This window comes from Chiloscyllium punctatum, chromosome 22 (assembly GCF_047496795.1).
Source record: "Chiloscyllium punctatum isolate Juve2018m chromosome 22, sChiPun1.3, whole genome shotgun sequence".
Classification (NCBI taxonomy): Eukaryota; Metazoa; Chordata; class Chondrichthyes; order Orectolobiformes; family Hemiscylliidae; genus Chiloscyllium; species Chiloscyllium punctatum.
The window spans coordinates 92,288,942-92,304,881 of NC_092760.1; the positions used below are offsets into that span (position 1 = coordinate 92,288,942).

The window sequence follows — 15,940 nt, forward strand, 5'->3', positions numbered from 1 at the left end:
AAAAAGTCTAAGAGTCCCATTAAACCATCAAGACAAACAATTTACCCGAGACTGCTGTTCAAGCTAAAATCAGTTCACATCGGAATTATGGACAGGGTAGATAGTGGAGTTTGAACTGAATAAAAATCTGGAATTAAGAGTCTAATAATGACCATAAAACCATTGTAGATTGTTGGAAAATCCCACCTGGTTCACTAATGTCCTTTAGAGAAGAAAATGGTCACCCTTACCTGGTCTGGGGTACATGTGACTCCAGACCCACAGCAATGTACTTCACTCTTAAACTGCCTTCTGGGCAATTAGGGATGGGCAATAAATGCTGACCTAGCCAGTGATGCCCTCATCCTGTGAATGAATAAAAGGAGCACAGAGGGGTGAGTATATATATAATTACAGGCAAGCATTCAGACACCACTCACTGGGGCGTGGACTGAGCTAGCTGGTACAGACCCATTTTACACAGTCAGCAGCTGGTAACCGAACTGGGATGAAAATCAGAGAGTCACTGTGGGGAAACACCATGATTGGCCAATAGGAGCTATCTTTAGGAACTAACTCAAAAAATAGAAGTAAGTTAGAGAAGTGTATTGTAACTAAGGGATTAACTGAGAAGCAAAAGTCAGAGAATAAGAGAAGCAGACTAAAGTTGAGATAAAGGAAGTATCTTTAAGATTGATTCGAAAAGTTAGCACCTAAGACTAAGCAAGTTCAAGTTTGAATCTGTCATTTATGGGAAGGCATGTCCTAGATGACCATGGGTGCAGGAAGAGCTCCCATCTGCAGAAATTTGAACTCTGTGATTTCGGTAGCAGCTGGAGACACTGTGGCACATTGCGAGGCTGACGGTTACACAGACAGCATGTGGACAAGTGACCACACCACAGCTCAGGGAACAGGCGGAAAGGAGGTAACCAGCAGGCAGTCCAGGATTTTATATTTTTCTATGACATCCTCCTCGTTTTTCTAAATTCCAGTGACTACAAGCCCAGTCGATCCAGCCTTTCCTCATATGCCAGTCCTGCCGTCCTGGGAATGAGTCTGGTGAACTCCCTCAATAGCAAGAATCTCCTTCCTCAGACCCGGAGACCAAAACTGCCCACAATCCTCAGGGTATGGCCTCACCAAGGCCCTGTATAACTGCAGCAAGACATCCTTACTCTGATACTCCAACCCTCTCACTATCAAGGCCAACATGCCATCAGCTTTCCTCACTGCCTGCTGCACCTACATTGCCAACCTTCAGTGACTGTTCCACCATGACACCCAGGTCTCGTTGCACCTCACCTTTTCCTAAACTGCCACCATTCAGACAATAATCTGCCTTCCTGTTTTTGTCACTGAAGTCGATAACCTCACATTTATCCACATTATATTACATTTGCCACAAGTATGTGCCCACTCAACCAGTCTGTCCAAGTCACCCTGCAGCCTCTTAGCATCCTCCTCACAGCCCACACTGCCACCCAGCTTAGTGTCATCTGGAAATGTGGAGATATGGTGTTCAATTCCTTCTTCCAAATTGTTAATGTATATTGTGAACAACTGGGGACCCAGCACTGAACCCTGTGGTACCCCACTCATCACTGCCTGCCACTCTGAAAAGGACCTATTAATTCCAACTCTTTGCTTCCTGTCTGCCAACCAATTCTCTATCCACATCAATACATTACCTCCAATACCATGAGCTTTAATTTTTCTTCTTAATCTCTTGTGTGGAACCTTATCAAAAGCCTTTTGAAAGTCCAAAGACACAATATCCACTGATTTACCCTTGTCCACTCTTCTGGTCATATCCTCAAAAAAATTCCAGAAGATTTGTCAAGTGTGATTTCCCAACAGTGAATCCAGGACCGATTCTGTGACCTCTTTCCAAACGCTCAGTTCTTACATCCTTAATTCTTGCCTCCAGCATTTTCCACAGCATCGATGTCACGCTCACAGGACCTTTTTGAAAAAGTGGGGTTACATTAAATACCTTCCATGTCCACAACATGTTACAATTTAAATTTTAAGGAAAGGAAAGGGATGGTCAGAAAGAAAAGGGTTTAGGATTGGAGGAAGTCTGATTTTATTAAAATAAGACAGGTCTGGCCAAAGTACAACTGCTTGTGGGTAAATCTACAGCAGAATAGTGGGAGGCACTGAAAAAGAAATGGGGTTGGAATCAGGCCCAACATACTTCCTTCAATGTGAAATGTAGGAACAACGAGCTCAGAGAATCCTGGATTTGCAGGAATAATCAGCACTAAATAGGAGGAACAGAGAGATATATAACAGGGAACAAATCAACAAAGGCCTGAGAGGAGTATAGAAAGTGCAGGGGGCACTCACAAAAGCAATTAGGGGGGCAAAGACTGGGTATGATATGACACTGGCAGGTAACATCAGGAAGAATCCCGAAATTTTCTCTAAATGTATCAAGATAGGTTGTGACGAGATATTGCAAGGATGCTGAGCTGGGCTGACAAGTGGCAGATGGAGTTCAACCTGGAAAAGTGTGAAGTGATTCATTTTGGAAGGTCGAATTTGAATGTAGAATACAGGGTTAAAGGCAGGATTCTTGGCAGCGTGGATGAACAGAGGGGTCTTGGGGCCCATGTCTATAGAACCCTCAAAGTTACGCCCCAAGTTGATAAGGTTGTTATGAAGGTGTATGGTGTGTTGGCTTTCATTAGCAGGGGAATTGAGTTTAAGAGCAGTGAGGTTATGCTGCAGCTCTACAGAGCCCTGGTTAGACCACACTTGGAATATTGTGTTCAGTTCTGATTTCCTCATTACAGGAAGGATGTGGAAGCTTTAGAGAGGGTGCAGAGGAGAGTTACCAGGATGCTGCCTGGACTGGAGGGTGTGTCTTATGAAGAAAGGTTGAGGGAGCTGGGGCTTTTCTCATTGGAGCGAAGAAAGATGAGAGGTGACTTGATAGAGGTGTACAAGAGGATGAGAGGCATAGAGAGAGTGGATAGCAAGAGATTTTTTCCCAGGGCAGAAATGTCTGTCATGAGGGGATATAATTTTAAGATGATTGGAGGAAGGTTTATGGGAGATGTCAGAGGTATGTTCTTTACACAGAGAGTGGTGGGTGTGTGGAATGCACTGCTAGCGGTGGTAGTGGAGTCAGAGACATTAGGGACATTTAAGCGACTCTTGGAGAGGGACATGGATGATAGTAAAATGAAGGGTTATGTAGGTTAGCTTGATCTTCGTGTAGGATAAAAGGCCAGCACAACATTGAAGGCTGAGGGGCCTGTACTGTGCTGTACTGTTCTATGTTCGATGAAGAGGATAACGGGGAAAGAGCAAGGAGGCAATCTCTGCATGGAGCTGGGTGACTTTGGTAGAGTGTGAAATTAGTTCTTCATTTCTGTCTTCACTCAGGAGAATTTGTGAAGTGGGACATGAGGTTCTTGAGCAGATGGATATTGAGACTGAGGCTTAAAAGTGGATAAATACCAGGTCTGGATGAGGGATGAAATTACAGGGGCCCTGCCCCAAATGTTTAATTCCTCTCTGGCCACAGGAGAGTGCTGGAGGACAGCTGATGATCCTGAAGCTTCCCACTATCAGGGTAAGTTCATACCCGGAGTCAGGCACAGCCTGAGTGAGTATCTAGTTCCAGGACTTTGGAGGCAGCGTGGGAATTTGGTGCAGAGGCAGGATTTTTTTTTGCCTTTTTTTGGCTCAATTTTTGAGGTTCTTATTTTAATGGAATGAAAGGAAGTCTGGGATCAGGGGCCCAGCATGAAACAAACTGGCATGACAGGAATGTTCATTGTTTGGTAATAAGTTAAAAATCACACAACACCCGGTTATAGTCCAACAGGTTTAATTGGAAGCACACTAGCTTTCAGAACGATGCTCCTTCATCAGGTGAGTTTGGTAATAATTGCTAATTTGACAATCCGTTATAGATGACTTTCAGATTGAAAATAAATAAGAGAAATGTTCTCAGATGACAAACTAAAAGACCAGTAGGAAATTTAAAAACAAAACAAATGAAGATTGAAGTAAATGAAACAGAGATGCTGGGCCATGTGATGTATTGTAACTGCATGATGTGGGAGTTTGTAGACCCTATTGTGGGTCAGTGACCACATCTGCAGCAAGTGTTGGTGGCTCGAGGAACTCCGGCTCAGAGTCGATGAGCTGGAGTCTGAGTTTCAAACACTGTGACACATCAGGGAGGGGAAGAGTTACCTGGATGCTGTGTTTCAGGAGACAGTCACACCCCTCAGATTAACCACCTTGAATTGGGTCAGTGCTCAGGGACAGGAGGGTGTGACTATGGGTGAGGCAGATAGACGGATCCAGGAAGTAGTGCTGAAGGAGTCTCAGCCTTTGAGCTTGTCAAACAGGTTTGAGATTCTTGCTCCCTGTGTGGATGAGGGTGGGCACTGTAGGGAGGTGAGCAAACTGACCACAGCACTGTGGTACAGGGAACCACTCAAGAAGGGGGGAGACAAGAGAAATGTAGTTATAATCGGGGATAGTATAGACTGGGGATAGACACTGTTGTGTGGAGCTGGGATCAATTGTCCTGAAGGTTGTGTTGCCTGCCCTGTACCTGGGTCCAGGATATCTCATTGATACTGCAGAGGAAGTTGGACTGGGATGGGACACATCCAGTTGTTATGGTCCATGTTGACATCAACGAAATAGGTTGAAAGAGGAAATAATTTCCGCCAAGGGAATATGAGCAGCTAGGGGGACTAATTAAAAAGCTGGACAAAAACGGTAATAGCCTCCAGATTCCTACCTGACCAATTAGGTAATCGGTACAGGGTCAACAAGATTAAAGAGGTAAATGCATCGCTCAGAGATTGGTGTGGGAGACAGGGGTTCAAATTCATGGGACAGTGGTATCAGTACTGGGGAAGGAAGGAACTGTCCTGATGGGATCCGAAAATCATGCTGGGACCAATGTCCTGGTGATATGCCTAACTAGGACGGTGGATAGGGCTTTAAACTAAATAGTGGTAAATGGGAGAAATTATAACAACAAAAATAAAGGAGAAAGTAGGATTGTAGGTTTATGATGGAGTGGATTGTTACCTGAAACTCAGAGGAGGGGAGAGAATGTGTGAACATCATATTGTTTCAAGGAACCAATTTGGTGACTGAAAAAACTTAAAGACATTGTGTTTTTATGTACAATACATTTGGAATATGATAGATGAACTGACGGTGAAAATTAAAGTAAATGAATCCACAGTTATTATGGAAACAAGGAAACAAGGAGGTCAAAACTGGAAACTAAATATTCAGGGGCCTTTCAGAGAGTCAGGAGAGATGGAAAAAGTGGTGAGGTAGCACTGTTAGACAAAGATGAATTAAGGACAATTGTGAGAACTGATTTAGAATCGGATGATGTCAAGTCCATTTGGGGAGAGGTAAAAACCAACAAGGGAAAGCAGACATTGGATGGAACAGTGTGCAGAACCCAACCAGCAGGCATTCCATGAGAAAGGCTATCAATCAACAAATAATAGCAGCATATGAACAGAATAGAGCAATAATTATGGGTAACTTTAATTTTCATGTTGCCTTGGGCAATCAAATCAGAAAGGATAGCTATGATAACAAATTCATAGAGTGCATTAGGCATAGTTTCCGACAGCAAAATGTCATGGAGCCATCCAGGGAGCAGGTTGTCTTAGATCAGGAAATAGGTAATGAGGTAGGCTTAATAAACAACCTTCCAGGAAATAGTGATCATAATATGATAGAATTTAATATTCAGTTAGAGAGTGAGAAGCTTGTGTTGGAACCAGTTGTGTTTAACGTAAATAAGGGGAATTACAATGAAACGAGGATGGATTTAACTGAAGTAAACTGAGCAGATAGTTTTGAAGGAATGACAGTAAGCAAGCAGTGGCAGATATTTAAGGAGGTAATTCATTACATTCAACAAAAACACATCCCAGTAAGGAGGGAAGATTCCAACAGAGGGTTAAACCAATCATGGCCAACCAAGGAGATTAAGAAGAGTACAAAGTTGAAAGAGAAAGTATAGAGGAAGGATAGAGTCAGAGATAGCGCCAAAGACTGGGATCAATTCCGAGTCTAGTAAAGGAGGCCGAAAGAGATCAGAAAGACAGAAAATAAATGATATGAGGAAACTAGCGAGAAATATAAAAACTGACAATAAGAACTACTTTAAATCTATAAAAATGAATAGGCAATGTCAAGTGAAAATAGGACCCTCAGAAAATGATTCTGGGAAGACAGTTTTAGAGATCAAGGAAATACCAGAGAAGTTAAACAGATAATTTGCATCAGCCTTTACAGTGGAAGACAATTCAAATATTCCATTAATATCAGGGAGGAATTAAGTATCATCACCATGACTACAGAAGTAATATTAGGCAGATTAATGGGCTAACGGCAAAAAGGACCCCAGCCCTGATGAACTGCATCCTCAAATTCGAAAAGACGCAGCTATGGGAGACACTGGGGGCTTTGGCTGTAATTTTCTAAAAATCCTTGGATTGTGGAGAAGTAGAGGATTAGAAAACTACCATATTACACTGCCATTCATAAAGGGAGGTAGGCAAAAATTGAGCAACTATGGGTCAATGACCCTAACATCTATTGTTGGAAAAAGCTTGGAACAAATTGTTAAGGCAGTCATCGCACATTATTTGGAAAATCATTATCTAATCCAAGCAGAATCAGCATGGCTTCATAAAAGGGAAAGCATTTCTGACTATAAGTTTTTTGAGGAAGTCTCAACCAGAATAGATAGAGGCAATGAATAGATGTGTCATATTTGGACTTCGAGGAGGTGTTCAATAAGGTACTGCACAAAAGGTAAAGTCATAAGATAAAAGTCCACAGTGTTAGAGGTAGTATATTGGCATGGAAATGGAATTAGCTCATGGGCAGGGAACAGTAGTTGGGATGACGGGTTCTTTATCATGTTGGGGACCTGTGACCGGTGACCAGTGGGGTTCCACAGGGATGAGTGCTAGGACTGCAACTGTTTACAATATAGATTACTGACGTGGAGGAAGGAAGCAAACATACTGGAGCCAAACTTGCAGATGACACAAAAACATCTGAAAAAACAAGTTGCAAGTGAGTTAGAAGCAGTTTGCAGAGATTCTGATAGTTTTAAATAAATGGACAAGAACTTCACAAATGATTACAATGTGGGAAAATGTGAAGTTGTTATTTTTGGAAAGAAGAACAAATGAACAGAGATTTATTTTATCAGAGTAAAATGCAGAAAGCTGAAACAGGGACTTGCAGATAGTTGTGCATGAAACACAGCAAGATGGCTCACAGGGCAGCAGGTAATTGGGATGGGGTTTGGAGGATAAGAGTAGGAAAGTTTTACTGTACAAGGTGCTGGTGAGATCACATCTGGAGCATTGTGAGCAGTTTTGGATCTCTTTTTTAAGGAAAGATATCATTTAATTGGAGGCCATTCAGTGAAGGTTCACTGGGATGATCCCCTGTATAGACAGATTGCCTTATGAGCAAACGCTACACAAGTTGGGCCTCTACTCACTGGAGTTCAGAAGAATGAGAGGTAATCTCATTGAAGCATTCATAATTATTCAGGGACTAAACAGAGTAAATGCTGAGAAAACTGATGAGAGCAGAGTGGTGGACATGATCTATATGGACTTCAGTAAGGTGTTTGACAAGGTTCCTCATGCGAGACTGGTTAGCAAGGTTAGATCTCATGGAATACAGGGAAAATTAGCCATTTGGATACAGAACTGGCTCAAAGGAAGAAGACAGAGGGTGGTGGTGGAGAATTGCTTTTCAGACTATATAAATGATATGGATGTGAACATAAGAGGTAAGGTTTGCAGATGGCACCAAAATCGGAAGTGTAGTGGACAGCGAAGGAAGTTAATACTGGATTAGTGGTGCTGGAAGAGCACAGCAGTTCAGGCAGCATCCAACGAGCAGCGTTTGCCCGAAACGTCAATTTCGCTGCTCGTTGGATGCTGCCTGAACTGCTGTGCTCTTCCAGCACCACTAATCCAGTATTTGCTTTCCAGCATCTGCAGTCATTGTTTTTACCTCAGCGATGGAAGTTATCTGAGTACAATAAGACCTTGATCAGATGGGCCAATGAACTGAGGGGTGGCTGATTTAGATAAATATGAGGTGATGCATTTTGGAAAGGCAAATTACGGCAGGAATTATACTCTTAATGGTAAGGCACAAGTGAGGTCCTGGGGAGTGTTGCTGAACAAAGAGACCTTGGAGTGTAGGTTCATAGTTTTTTGAAAGTGGAGCCCCAGGTAGACAAGATAGTGAAGAAGGCATTTGGTATACTTTCCTTTATTGGTCAGAGCATTGAGTATAGGAGTTGGGAGATCATGTTGCAGCTGTACAAGATATTGGTTAGGCCATTTTTGGAATATTGCATGCAATTCTGGTCTCCCCGCTATCCGAAGGATGTTGTGAAACTTGAAAATGTTCAGAAAAGATTTACAAGGATATTGCCAGGGTTGGAGGATTTGAGCTATAGGGAGAGGCTGAAGGGCTCATGCCCAAAACGTTGATTCTCCTGCTCCTTGGATGCTGCCTGACCTGCTGCGCTTTTCCAGCAACACATTTTCAGCTCTGATCTCCAGCATCTGCAGTCCTCACTTTCTCCTAGAGGCTGAACAGGCTGGAGCTGTTTTCCCTGGAGCATTGGAGGCTGAGGGGTGACCTTATAGAAGTTTATAAAATCATGAGTGGTGTGAATAGGATAAATAGACAATGTCTTTTCCCTGGGGTGGGGGGAGTCCAGAACTAGAGGGCATAGGGTTAGGGTGAGAGGGGAAAGATTTAAAAGAGACCTAAGGGGCAACTTTTTCACTCAGAGGGTAGTGCATGTGTGGAATGAGCTGCCAGAGGAAGTGGTGGAGGTTGGTACAATTACAGCGTTTAAAAGGCATCAAGATGGGTATATGAATAGGAAGGGTTTAGAGGGATATTGGCCAAGTGCTGGCAAATGGGACAAGATTTATTTAGGATATCTGGTTGGCATGGACAAGTTGGGCTGAAGGGTCTATATCTGTGTTGTACAGCTCTATGACTCTATAGCTCTATAATATATCCCCTCATGGGAGAGCTGCAGACCAGAAGCATAGTCTCAGAACAAAAAGGGAACCAATTTAAGACTGAGCCAAGGAGGAATTTCTTCCCTCAGAGGGTTGTGAGTCTTGGAACTCTCTTTGCCACAAGAAGCTGTGGGGCCAGAGTCCTTGTGTATGTTTAAGGCTGCGGTAGATTTTTCATTGGTTGGGGATTCAGCAGTTATGGAGAAAACACAGGAACATGGTCATGAAGACTCTTGGATCAGCCATGAATGGCCTCCTCCTGTTCCAACTTTTGACAGTCTTATCATCCAAATGGTGAAGGTTATGAGGACAGGGCAGATATGTTGGTGCTGTTTGGTCCCAGCTGGATAAGCTAAGGTTGTTTTCTTTGGAGCAGGGAAGTTTGGAGGAAATCTGAGTAGAGGTGTATAAGATTATGAGGGGCATGGACAGGGTCCTCTTAGTCAAGGGGTCATTAATAATGGAGGATAATTTTAAAATGCAGAAGGTTTGGGGGGATTTGAGGAAAAACATTTCCACCCAGTGGGCAATGGGTCTGGGATGCTCTGCCTGAGAGGGTAGTTGAGGTGGAAAACCTCACAACGTTTAAGAAATACCTGAAATGTTGTAACATGAAGGCTATGGGCCTAATGCAGGAAAGTGGGACCAGTGCAGAGTTAATGTGGAGTTCACTGTGCAGTCACAATGGCCGTTTCTGTCCTGGACAATTCTATGGTTGTCGGATGAAAGGACAAGTTCTTCTGCTTCTTTCAGATCACATAATGGGCTCAGTTAGATTCAGCACATCGGCTTTGGTTTTCATACCTCACCTGGAAGGAGCTATCTCTGATGGTGCCCTCTGGGCTGAGATTTGTGCCTTTGTGTGGGAAAAATGGGGAGAGTGAATGATGCTGTGAATCAGAGGAGACTGATGCTGCTGAGTCAAGGTTGACACTGACCTCAAGCTGATCCCTCTGCTGTTAGTTACAAGGAGAGAGAGTTCTGGCTATCACAGTCAATGACATCTCTGATGACAGAAAGAGCCAGGTGGCTGGGAACCTGCTACTTTTCTGCTGAAGCTCAGCTCTTGGAATCTGACCCTCTCCAGGGGCACTGGGTGCACCTTGGCTCTGACATTCATTCATGTTTAGATTAGATTAGATTACTTACAGTGTGGAAACAGGCCCTTCGGCCCAACAAGTCCACACCGCCCCGCCGAAGCGCAACCCACCCATACCCCTACATCTACCCTTTACCTAACACTACGGGCAATTTAGCCAATTCACCTAATCTGCACATCTTTGGACTGTGGGAGGAAACCGGAGCACCCGGAGGAAATCCACGCAGACACGGGGAGAACGTGCAAACTCCACACAGTCAGTCGCCTGAGGCGGGAATTGAACCCAGGTCTCTGGCGCTGTGAGGCAGCAGTGCTAACCACTGTGCCACCGTGCCGCCCAGTTCTACACACTCTCATTTGAAGTCCTATGACCAACAGCTTTGAAAGGAATCCTCTACCTCAACTGAAAGGTCATCAGCTTGTAGATTCATTTCTTTGACCTTCCACAGACTCAGTATTTCCAACACTTTCTGGTTTAATTTCTGATTTCCAATATTCACACAGTTTTGCTTTTCTATGTGATTAATTTTTAACATGGGCATTGCTGGCTAGCCCAGTATTTATTGCCCGTCCCTAGTTGCCCTTGGGAAGGTGCCTTCTTGAACCGCTGCAGCCCACTTGCTGCAGGGGAAGGTAAGTTGCTATAGTCTTCGCAAATCACAGGCCTGCACTCTCATTACAGACAGATGACTGATAGTGTTTGAACCTAAGGGTCACCACTCCTCAGGCAAGGAGAGAGGTTGAGAAGGAAAGTCCCTGATGGTAGACTCAGCTGGCATTGGAATTGTACCCATGTGTTGGTATCACTCTGCATCACAAACCGCTGTACAACCAATTGAGACAAACTGTAGGTAGACCCTCAATGCCTTTAGGGAGGGAGTTTCAGGATTTTGACCCAGCGACAGTGAAGGAACGACGATATATTTCCAGGTTAGGATGGTGAGGAGCTTGGAGGGGAACTTGCAGGGGGTGGGCTTCCCATGTATCTGCTGCCCTTGTCCTTCTAGATGGAAGTGATGTGGGTTTCGAAAATCGTGTCTAAGAAGTGTTGATGAATTTCTGTCATGCTTCTTATGGATAATACACATTGTTGCGACTGAGTGTCAGTGGTGGAGGGAATAGATGTTTGTGAACATTGTGCCAATTAAACAGGGGATGCTTTGTCCTGAATGGTGTCGAGTTTCTTGAATGTTGTTGGAGCTGCACCCATCCAGGCAAGTGGGGAGTATTCCATCACACTCCTGACTTGTGCCTTGTAGATGGTGGACAGGCTTTGAGGGGTCAGGAGGTGAGTTACTCAGTGCAGTATTCCAAGCATCTAGAATATAGAACATTACAGTGCAGTACACGCTCTTCGGCCCTCAATGTTGCGCCGACCTGTCATACCAATCTGAAGCCCATCTAACCTACACTATTCCATATACGTCCATATGCTTGTCCAATGACGACTTAAATGTACTTAAAGTTGGCGAATCTACTACAGTTGCAGGCAAAGCATTCCATACCCTTACTACTCTCTGAGTAAAGAAACTACCTCTGACATCTGTCCTATATCTATCACCCCTCAATTTAAAGCTATCCCCCCTCGTGCTCACCATCACCATTCTTGGAAAAAGGCTCTCCCTGTCCACCCTATCTAACCCTCTGATTATCTTATATGTCTCTATTAAGTTACCTCTCAACCACCTTCTCTCTGAAAACAGCCTCAAGTCCCTCAGCCTTTCCTCGTAAGACCTTCCCTCTATACCAGGCAATATCCGAGTAAATCTCCTCTGCACCCTTTCCAAAGCTTCCACATCCTTCTTATAATGCGGTGACCAGAACTGTACACAATACTCCAAGTGTGGCCATACCAGAGTTTTGTACAGCTGTAGCATAACCTCATGGTTCTGGAACTCGATCCCTCTATTAATGAAAGCTAAAACATTGTATGCCTCCTTAACAACCCTGTCAACCTGGGTGGCAACTTTCAAGGATCTGTGTACATGAACACTGAGATCTCTCTGCTCATCTACACTACCAAGAATCTTACCATTAGCCCAGTCCTTTGCATTCCGATTACTCCGACTAAAGTGAATCACCTCACACTTGTCCACATTAAACTCCATTTGCCACCTCTCAGCCCAGCTCTGCAGCTTATCTATGTCTCTCTGTAACCTACAGCAACCTTCGTCATTATCCACAACTCCACCGACCTTAGTGTCGTCTGCAAATTTACTAACCCACCCTTCTACGCCCTTATCCAGGTCGTTTATAAAAATGACGAACAGCAGTGGACCCAACATTGACCCTTGCGGTACACCACTGGTAACTGGACTCCAGGATGAACATTTCCCATCAACCACCACCCTCTGTCTTCTTTCAGCAAGCCAATTACTGATCCAAACTGCTAAATCTCCCACAATCCCATTGTTCCGCATTTTGTACAATAGCCTACTGTGGGGAACCTTATCGAATGCCTTGCTGAAATCCATATACACCACATCAACCAGTTTACTCTCATCTACCTGTTTGGTCACCTTCTCAAAGAACTCAATAAGGTTTGTGAGGCACGACCTTCTCTTGTAGTCACTGTATTTATGTGGCTGGAAACCAGAACTTAAGGTGGGGGGTGTCATAAATAAGAACAAATATTTCAGTACAAGTTGCAGTTTGAGTGAATGACCCTTGTTGGAACCTGATGACCTCAATATTAGAAGCCTAACATTAATATAGATGGTAAATCAACCCTGGTTTGTAACCTGTGCCAGATTGGTTGGCTTTTTGTTTTCCATGTAGTGAATGCATTGCCAATGCTGTATAGATCAGATTTGGAGCACATAATGAGCATGTCTTTATATGTCCTAAGATTTCCAGAAGATAAATACATTGATATATTGAGTAATATTTAACTACAAATTAGTATTATTTTAACAGGAACAAAGATCCATTTGTTCTGAATGGCTCATTGTTGTTGGAACAAAGGGATGCCTTACAATCAGCTGATCATCGACAGTTTCTAGCTTTGTTCCTTTGTAACCTCACACACAATGGAACACAAGGATTCAAGGTCTGGATATTGAATTGGCTGATCTGAGAATTCTCCATCCTTACAGCCTGCAAACACAGTAATATGTTCAAGGTTACATCTATTTCACAGTTCAACAATTCTGACCAAAGGGAAACATGGACAATCTCCACTTTGTTCTACCTTCTTCAGCAAAATCTGGGAAGGAGAAATCTGTTCACTTGTTCTGCATAGGCCACAGTGCCTGGCATCAACATAAAGATTTAGCACTCCAGTATTTGCTGGCACTACTGCTGAGTCAATTGCACTTCGCATTTCTGTACGATGACTATATGTCTCCAAGATGACTGTCACACTTTTGATCAAGGACAAACATGGACCACAAAGTCTGCAAAATGCTCAGTGTGTGATGCACATTAAATGTCAGTCACTTCACTTTACTCAGAACTCATTAACCTCAGGATGACTGTAACTGGGATGAGCTGTGGAGTGGTTGATGAATCTCTGTGGCATTTCTTTGTCTTCATTGTCTCAGGGACATTCACCTATTGTCTGGTCTGTGTGATGTTTGTGCAATTTCAAAACCAAATTTGTTCGTTCCCCCATCTGATTGCCAATTTGATTAATGTTAATACAACAAGCGATCAGTACTACATCCTTACCTGTCACAGTATAAGTCTAGCTCATCCCTTAACCTCCTGCCGGACCAGTGTCCAGGAGAACTGCTCATAAACATATTTGATACTGACCTTGCATGATTATATCAAAAATTTCACAACTGTAGGGAATAAGTTTGTAAAGTCGAAGTTCATCACATTTGGTGTAAAGTCATGCCCTGATCTTTCAGCAACTTCAAAGCATACTTGGGCCTATTTATGAATTCAGTCTCTGGACGCGAAGAAACATTTCCACTATATTCTTCAGATGATGAAATACAAGGCAAGAATCAAGAAACAACTTGTAGGTCCTACCTCAAGGCATCAAAACTGTCATAGGATCCAACCGTATAATGCCGAAATAATTTCTTTGCTCTGTCTGTTCGGGTTTCTGTGGAGAGGCAAGAAAGAGAAATTTAGGTCTTTCAAACAGAACTTGCTGGAGAAATTCAGCAGGTCTGGCAGCATCTGTGGAGAGAGAAATAGAGTTAACATTTTGAATCTGGTCGAGTCACAGAATCAAACAGAATGGAAAAGGCCCTTCAGCCCATTGAATCTGTGCTGACCTATCTACAGTAATCTCACTACATTATCCTTCTTCAGTTCTGAAAAAGACACATACTCAAAACGCTTACTCTGTTTCTGTCCCCACTGATTCTGCCAGACCTGTTGAGCTTCCTGCTTTTCTTTCTGATTTCCAGTATCTGCAGTACGATGATTTGACTTGATTGATCAAATGAATCTCTTGGTGTCTGCGCTCTTGGAAACAGCAGAAGTCCCATTGTCAGCAAGCAGGAAAGGGAGGGGCAGAATGGGAGAGGGGGGAAGGGAGAGGGGGAAGGGAGAGGGGGAGAGGGAGAGGGGGAAGGGAGGGGCAGAATGGGAGAGGGTGAAGGGAGAGGGTGAAGGGAGGGAGGGGGGGAAAGGGAGAGGGGGAAGGGAGGGGCAGAATGGGAGAGGGGGGGAGGGAGGGGCAGAATGGGAGAGGGGGGAAGGGAGGGGCAGAATGGGAGAGGGGGAAAGGGAGAGGGGGAAGGGAGAGGGGGAAAGGGAAAGGGGGAAGGGAGAGGGGGAAAGGGAAAGGGGGAAGGGAGAGGGGGAAGGGAGAGGCAGAATGGGAGAGGGGGAAAGGGAGAGGGGGAAGGGAGAGGGGGAAAGGGAAAGGGAAAGGGGAAGGGGAAGGGAGGGGCAGAATGGGAGAGGGGGAAAGGGAGAGGGGGAAGGGAGAGAGGGAAGGGAGAGGGGGAAAGGGAGAGGGGGAAAGGGAGAGGGGGAAAGGGAAAGGGGAAGGGAGGGGCAGAGTGGGAGGGGGGAAGGGAGAGGGGGGAGGGAGAGGGGGAAAGGGAAAGGGGGAAGGGAGGGGGGAAGGGAGGGGCAGAATGGGAGAGGGGGAAGGGAGAGGCAGAATGGGAGGGGGGAAAGGGAGAGGGGGAAGGGAGGGGCAGAATGGGAGGGGGGAAAGGGAGAGGGGGAAGGGAGGGGGGGAAGGGAGAGAGGGAAGGGAGAGGGGGAAAGGGAGAGGGGGAAAGGGAGAGGGGGAAAGGGAAAGGGGAAGGGAGGGGCAGAGTGGGAGGGGGGAAGGGAGAGGGGGGAGGGAGAGGGGGAAAGGGAAAGGGGGAAGGGAGGGGGGAAGGGAGGGGCAGAATGGGAGAGGGGGAAGGGAGAGGCAGAATGGGAGGGGGGAAAGGGAGAGGGGGAAGGGAGGGGCAGAATGGGAGGGGGAAGGGAGAGAGGGAAAGTGGGGAGCAGAATGGGAGAGGGGGAAAGTGGGGAGCAGAATGGGAGAGGGGAAAAGTGGGAGGTGGAAAGGGAGGGGGTGGAAGGGGAGAGGAGGAAGTGGTGGGGATGGAGGGGGTGAGGGTGGAGGAGTGAGGTGGAACAGAGAGATGGAAGGGGTGTGGAGGGGGGTGGAAGTGGGGAGGTGAAAGGGGGGAGATAGAAGGGGGGAAGTAAAGCAGGGAGGTGGAAGGGGTATAGAAGAGGGGAGGTGGAAGGCGGGAGGTGGAAGGGGGAGGTGGAAGGGGGAGGTGGAAGGGGGGAGGTGCAAGGGGTATAGAAAGGGGGAGGTGGAAGGGGGGAGGTGGAAGGGGCACAGTAAATGATGCTGCTG

At 45.2% G+C, this 15,940-nt stretch overlaps 1 protein-coding gene across 2 annotated transcripts in view; it reads right to left on the reverse strand.

The window, feature by feature from the left end:
- LOC140493855 (SH3 and multiple ankyrin repeat domains protein 2-like) overlaps nt 1-15,940 on the reverse strand; it is a 1,358,365-nt gene that overhangs the window by 535,720 nt on the left and 806,705 nt on the right. For both annotated transcript variants that reach the window (XM_072592836.1, XM_072592837.1), the window contains one exon: nt 14,146-14,221. In XM_072592836.1, coding sequence (XP_072448937.1) covers nt 14,146-14,221 — 76 coding nt within the window. The remainder of the gene's footprint in view (nt 1-14,145; nt 14,222-15,940) is intronic.